At 35.8% G+C, this 7555-nt stretch overlaps 1 protein-coding gene across 2 annotated transcripts; it reads left to right on the top strand.

The window, feature by feature from the left end:
- The first annotated feature begins 210 nt into the window (after positions 1-210).
- LOC112512037 (ras GTPase-activating protein-binding protein 1-like) lies at positions 211-6421 on the top strand. 2 transcript variants are annotated; one of them, XM_025117826.1, is made up of 10 exons: positions 211-366; positions 582-648; positions 1696-1833; positions 2995-3283; positions 3387-3616; positions 4174-4348; positions 4521-4642; positions 4729-4788; positions 5691-5757; positions 5903-6421. In XM_025117826.1, exons 2-10 carry the CDS (start codon positions 601-603, stop codon positions 6187-6189), a joined length of 1416 nt encoding a protein of 471 aa, XP_024973594.1. In that variant the 5' UTR covers positions 211-366; positions 582-600; the 3' UTR covers positions 6190-6421. The 2 variants fall into 2 exon arrangements, with proteins under 2 accessions (XP_024973594.1, XP_024973593.1); XM_025117825.1 differs by having other exon boundaries at positions 4723-4788.
- Positions 6422-7555: the final 1134 nt, after the last annotated feature.

Genomic DNA, 7555 nt, shown 5'->3' with positions numbered 1-7555 from the left:
GGCAAATATTTTATAATATAATATAAATTATAATAAAAAAATAATTTAAACCGTGTCTAATTTAACCTTTTAATCGTACCGGTGAAGTATGTAGCTTGACCCGAATCCGAATTAACCGAAATCCATGGAAGAAAAAGGAAAAAAAAACGAGGCCCTCCTCCGTAGTATATAAGGACCTGGAAACCCTTTCGCATATTTCCCCTTTACCCCTGTACGTATTCGCTCTCGCCTTCGCCTCTCCAAGATCCGTGAACAACATACAGCAAACCCTAACAACCCACCCACACAGAAACGAAGAAAGGGATCAGAGATTCTCTCGTTCTCAATCGTTTTCCTCATTTCGCATCGTTTCCCAACGAAAACCAGGTACACTTTCACTTATACTCGCTCCAATCGATCGCTCTCTTTCTCTTCATATATATATATATATATACATATATATATATATATGTATCCATACATATTCGTAGGATATGCAGTCTTTATTAGATTTGTTGTTTTTGATTTGATTTCTCTTCCCGTGTAGTGTTCTTTTGTTCTTTATATATGTAATGACTAGTCGCTTGTGGTGCTTTTGTTAGGGTTTTGATACTATCTAGAATGGCGGCTCCGGCAGCGGCACCGCAGCAACCTGTCCCGGCTCAAGTTGTATGTTTCGGTTTCGTAACTTTTGCAGATTGCGTATGATGTTTTGGTGATTTTGTTGTATGTGAATAAATTTGAAAAGCTTCGACTAGTTTATGGCGGCCGTATAATTTATAGCTTTAAATGGTATTGATCACTCTGTTTTTGTTTGGAATGTGTGTGCCAAATCTACTAGTATTCCGGGGAAAACAACTGAAATCTGTGGATCTTTTTGCCTAACTTTTTGGTTTTGTATTCCCGCGTGAGTTTGGTCTTTAAATATACATCATACCGTCTTTTTTTAATTGGTGTGCCCAAAAGAGGCTAGTGATTCATTGAAGCAATGTGAAGAGTTCATATCATCCCATGTCTAATCAATCAAAAAATGTTTACTACTATTAGACCTTATTGGTTTAAATGTCAACATTGAATAGTCACATTAAGACTTCTCTCTTTCTTTGTTTTCTCTCTTCTATTTGGTGATCATGTTTATGGGCTGAAGGTTAATCGAATATCGGTGCTATTATGAATAATGTTATTTGATGATTCTCTTATTGATTTTTTCTTTACGGGTCAACTGCTTATGCTGATAATTTCAATGTTAACGGAACATGGATGGTTAACCATGTTTGGTGTTTGATTGATGGTATATCATTGTTAAGTGATGAATCTTTAAGTGAATTGCTATATATATATATATACAGGTTCTTGTTCTTGACATTAACTCATGTAACTGGAAATAAATTCATATTTTTTTTAAACTAGGCATGCCTATTTCCATCTTATAATACTTTTTTAACTACATACATATGCAACTGTTTTGAAACCTCTGTGCAATCCACGTGTCTCTTGCCTCATTTTATTGAGGTGCACACCTTGCATTGCACCTAGTTGCTAACCTTTGTCTTTGGTGCACCCTGCTTGTTAACGCACAGCAGTTTTGTTTTTAAACTTTCAAATTTCTTTAACTTTTTGTATGAGTTTGAGATCTAAAACTACCTTATCCTGTATCCATATTGTTGTAATGTTTGCAATATCATTGATTACTTTGAATGTCTTGATGATAAATAGGTTGGCAATGCTTTTGTTAAGCAATATTATCATATACTACACCAGTCTCCTGGTTTAGTTCATCGATTCTACCAGGATATCAGTAAACTTGGACGCCCTGAGGAGGATGGTTCCATGAGCATAACCACTACCATGGATGTATGGCCTGTATCCCTCTTTTTTATTTGCATATATGACATGTATTGTTTCTTGGTATGATTTTCTAGGTTGATCGTTTTTAGTGGCAAGGTAGGTTTTATATTTTCTTTTTGTTTTTTTATTGAGTTATAAAGATTCAAAGCTTACCACTAATTTTGTATAAACCAAGCCAACAAGACCAATATATCCCACTTGAAGATGGGTCCAGGGGGATGTATGCATGCCTACCTTCTTACCCTTGGGGTAGAATGTCTATTTCTGTGAAGACCCTTGGATTGTGAAAAGTGTGAGAATAAGATTACCCACAAAGTTTGAAGAATTTGAAAAAGGGAAAATAAATTGAAATGATGAACTTGAGACCAAAAAGGATGATATGCCGAATTTTGAAAAGAAAAACTTAAGTGTCATTGTTCTATAAAGTGTTAACTGGAGCTAGGGGGTAACATGATCTTTTAACACATAGTTGTCTATGTGGGGATTAAGTCGCTGTATAAGTGGTTCACTTAAATATATAAAATATAGTTATTAATATGTATTTGAATCAAACAATTGGAAAGAGTACCTCGTAGTTGGGAGAAGCAGACAGCTGAACTCAATTTTAGAAGACCAATTAATCTCTGCCTTTTAATTTGAATTGCATAATTTAACAATTGGTTTCTGATTGAAGTAGTGGGGGATGCATAACACTGAGGCTGCTGATTAAGGGGCCTTGATTAATCAAAGTAGCTGGGTGGTGCTTAGGAACTCATCACTTAGGCTGCTTATTAAGCGGCCCTAGCTAATCAAAGTAGTTGGGTGGTGCTTAGGAACTCAACACCTAGACAGCAGCTTAACCATCACCAAGCGGGGATTTTCAAACATTGCTGTGGTTTAAGCTCCATGAAGTAATTGATAAACTGTAGGAGCAAACCCTTTTTAAATATTTGATGTATGTTGGGTACCTGGTTGGTTTTCTCAAAAGTAACTGTACATCTTGGTTCAACTTTGTACATTCATGCATAGTAAGAAGTATAAACATGTCAAATTCAGGGAGTTTAGTTTTTGTTTTCAGTCACCTTCCCTCGACAATATATGATTTAACTCTAAAGACATTAGTTAAGCAGTGTTATGGTGTACGTAACTTGTGATCTGGTTCTGATATTGGTTTTCTTGGGTGTGCAGGCCATCAATAGTAAAATACTATCGCTTAACTATGACGAGTTGAGAGCGGAGATTAAATCTGTAGATGCACAGGAGTCTTTAAATGGTGGAGTCAATGTTCTTGTCACTGGGTACTTGACTGGAAAGGATAATGTTCTCCGAAATTTTACACAATCATTCTTTCTTGCACCACAAGACAAAGGCTTCTACGTGTTGAATGATATGTTCCGCTACATGGAGAATGCTAATCATAATGAAGCAAACAGTGCTCCTGCTGAGGATGTTGAGGCTCCCATCATTCCTGAGCAAGGTTACTAAAATCATTCATATATAGCTGATATTGATCTTTTAAATTTCTTCTGATGTGTATTTGAGTGTTTGTGATATACCTACTGAAGCCTTCTTATCTGCAGTCCCCAAAAGTGCTTCTGTGCAAGAGAATCATATTCCTGATCAAGCTCCTGTACCGGCAGACGAACCTCAAGAGGAAGTGTTCAATCCTCCGGAGGATGTGGAAGTGGCTGTTGTGGAGGAGGAAGAGCCAGTGCCTGAAGTTGTTGATGAAGTGCAGGAGGCATCACAGCTTGTTGTTGAGTCTAACACTAAAATTGAGGAAGTGCCAAAAAAGTCATATGCTTCTATTGTGAGTGCTTTCTATTGAGCAAGTCCTTTGTTATTTAGAATCTGACTTGATTTTTGTAGCAATGTCGATCTACAAACACATTCTACCCTCACTTTTGACAAGAAGATGCATATAAACTATATCCAGATAAATTATGATCGTATACCCGAGTATATTTTCCTTTAATGGTACATGTGTGTCAAGTTTATTGGCGGTCTTATATCCTTTGGCGTGTGTCTGGTATGCGGGACTAGACAGGACAGAACAATACAAAAAACTTGTTGTCCCATGCTTGGCGCGACATTAGACTGGGACATGACCGGATCAGATTAAAATAGGTTCAACAAAAATCAGGGAGACAACTTCCCATGTCAAATTATAACTCTAAAACCTTCCAAAGTTCTTTCACCCGGCTACCTCGCTCTCCCATCCTGTTCTGTCCCGTCCCGTCCTGCATGTGTACCAAACTCATTCACATGGAATGGCATTCTTCATGCTTTGCTGCCAAGAGATCAAGATTGTTAAGAGTAATGGCTCTCCTATACTGTCATTTGTGATATTTTTAATTGTTGTTGAAGGTAATGGACCTGAAGCAGAATGATGTGCCTTTTTCGTCTCCAGCCCCCGGCCCAAGGAAACCTCAACCAAGGAACCAAGAGCAGCAGGTAAACAATGCCCAACCAATTGCCTCAGCCACTGAGGTGGTAGCTTCTAATGTGGATGCTGTCGAAAATGGTATTAACGAGGAAGAAGGTATGCTTACATTTATTGAAATCATATTTATGCTTTTGCATACTAACACCTTTTTTGAAGTTTTTCTGCATATCTGGTAATTTTTTTAATGGTGGCTGTGATGTGGTTATGTTTTTCTTTTTGTGCATGTTTTGAAAAAAATAATATTTGTGGTCTATCTTGTGTTGGACAGCTGATGGCTATTCCATCTACATCAAGGGTCTTCCTATGACTGCTACACCTGCATTGTTGGAGGATGAGTTCAAGAAGTTTGGACCTATTAAGCCTAATGGCATTCAAGTTCGAAGCAACAGGGTACGTAGCCACTTGTACTAAGGCACCTTACTTACGCTTTTGTTGTTTAAGTTTTAACTTTCACGAAACTCATATGGCAGCAACAGGGATTTTGTTTTGGCTTTGTTGAATTTGAGGTGCCTGATGCAGTTCAAAAGGCGATTGAGGTATGTATCAGTTGTATACATGTGTTCCTGTTCATAATTTTTAGTAGAGAGAATGTTAAAAGATGATTTATCTATTGGATGCTTTCCTTAATTAAAAAGTGTACATGTATTGTTGCTATTGCCTACTTGTTCAATTGCAACGAAATGCTTCTCTTTTGATACAATGGTCTCCTTGATGTTTCTGGTAGGATTTTTTGATTGATAATTGCATGCTTTAATGAATAAAGCACATAGTTTCAGAAATGTGCAACCGTTGCACCTTTTACCAAGTGAAAATCTTACCCTTAAGATTAGAGGGACTAATGAATTAATTAAGGGTAGAATTGGAAATAGACACTTAGAGGCTGTTTGGTTGGTTTTCCATCAAGTCCTGTATGAATAAAGCCGCTGTCTGTATAGATTGTTAATGTTTTTGTTGGGAGGGTTTTCTTCATAGATCGAAGGAGTGTGTTTTTTTATTGGGATGAACAGGTTTGGAAAAAAACTTGACTTTCTGCATAAAGCTTCCCCCTAGAATCTTATTGAATAAGTCATTTTCTATATCATTAAACCACTACTAAACAGTCATGTATAGCTGACCAAATAAGCGGAGTCCCATTAAGCTGCTAACAAATGGGCCCTAAGATGCACAAGGCCCAGTCTTTTTTGGGCCTGGGCTTGGGTCTTTCAAACTGGTTTTCAGTGAGCAGAAATGGTCCCGGCTTTGGGGTTGAAAAGGGCTCGACCAGGCTTTTTTGGGCTGTGCCTGGCCCTAAAGTTTAGCCTGATCGAGCTTCGGGTCACCATTGATGAGGTATGTATGTGGAGTATGCTTGATTTTTAATCTTTTTTAAATCTGTGAAGTTGCTATTATTTGCTGGTTTTTGTCATGGGTTATTGATATGTATGTTATGATTTATTAGGCTTCGCCAGTTTTAGTCGGTGGACGTAGTGCTGTTGTTGAGGAGAAGCGGTCTACAAACTCTAAAGGCAAGATTTCCTAAATACAAGTGTTCTAAGTTCAATGATATTGAGCGAATCACATGATGCGATTACGTAGTCGTTGAGAAACTAAAAGCATGTTAAACAGTAAAACTGGTTAATAGTGTTGATTTATGTTGTGTTTACTGTATAGGAGGAACGCGGGGAAGATTTCCGATTGGAAGGGGGTCTGGATTCAGGAACGAGGGAATGAGGGGTGGTCGTGGAAACTACGGTGGTGGTAGAGGGTACAACCGAGGCGGTGATTTTGGTGGTGGAAGGAATGATTATGGCGGCAACAGAGGTGGGGGGCGTGGAGGAGCACCAGCAAACCGTGGCGGTGGCGGTGGTGATGGATATCAGAGGGAGCGTATGAACCGGGGAATGGGTGTGAATGGAACAGCCAAGAATATGGCACCAAGAGTTCCTGCTACTGCTTGAAGAAGGCAGAGGAGCTGGAGGATGAGGGATTAAAAGACTATTGATTGGTTTAGTTGGGGAAATTTTTGTCTAAGTAGGGGGGTATTTTTGGTAATTTGTGTTGTGTAGTATAGTTTGTTGATTTGTATTTTGTTCTTAAGTGGATTTTGGTTAGAGTAGAGTTGGCATTGGTTGTAACAACTGGGTATTGTTGCGTTCGTTATGAGGAAATTATGATTATGCCCTTTTTGCTTCTTAGGCATTTGGAGACAAATACATCTCCTTTCCAAGTTTTAATCCTTGTTTAAACATTGCATGTGTTGTCTAACTTCATACATACATATATATATATATATATATATATATATATATATACATACATATNATATATATATATATATATATATATATATATACATACATATATATATATATATATAATAATAATAATAATCGAAAAATATTACCAATTATATTTGGTTGATATTACAAAAAAAATTATGTATCATGTTAAGGGGGTGTTTGGGATTGTTTATTTAAAACAATTTATGTTTTTTTTTGTAAAAGTGCTTTTTAACTTATGTGGTATCAAAACGGATTTTTGTAAAAAGTGTTTGGATTAGCTTATAACGGTACCAAAAAACAATAAACTGATAAGTTGTTTTTTAGTGTTTGACAAATTTTGCTTATATATGTAAAATGATCAAAAAAACAGTCTTCCATATTATTGACAAAAATTTATATCAATAAGATTAATAATTAACAAACATTAATAAAATAGGGTTAAAATGATAAACAAGTAATAAACAGTTTTTCATAAGTCAGGAATGATTAACTTATCAAAAACTGCTTATTACCGGTATGGTACAAGTATAAGCAGTTTTATTTTTTCTCATTCAAATACTAGCATTTAGTTTATCACCGATACCAGACTGAAATAAATCAAAAAATACATAAAATAAGCAATCCCAACCACTCCTAAAACATGTGATGTTTAAAGCGATCTTTCTTGCTATTTGGATGCCAACCTTTTGTTGTATTTATTTATATTTAATTTTTTACAAAATAAGTATTTATCTTTAAAGTATGTGCATATTTTTTTATCATATAAAACATATTTATTTCTTTATTATTAAAAACAATATTACCATTTTGTTAATAAAAAAATGAGATGCAAAAAACATGTGTGGTCTTTTCTTTTTCAATTTCAACCTTTACTGTTACTGTTATTATCTCTAACATATTCTATAAAGTAAATACTTTGAATTTTTTGTTTTGTTTGAACAGATTTTTTAAACTATCTTTTTAGAATAGAAAAAGTAGTAGATAGAGTGAAATTCTTCAAATTTAAAGAACTTCCCAAAAATATTATCATTAAAGAGAATTA

This window comes from Cynara cardunculus (genome assembly GCF_001531365.2).
Source record: "Cynara cardunculus var. scolymus isolate 2C chromosome LG 5, CcrdV1, whole genome shotgun sequence".
In the NCBI taxonomy this organism is placed as follows: domain Eukaryota; kingdom Viridiplantae; phylum Streptophyta; class Magnoliopsida; order Asterales; family Asteraceae; genus Cynara; species Cynara cardunculus.
The sequence above is the reverse complement of the archived record's forward strand: the minus strand, read 5'-3'. Positions and strand labels throughout refer to the sequence as shown.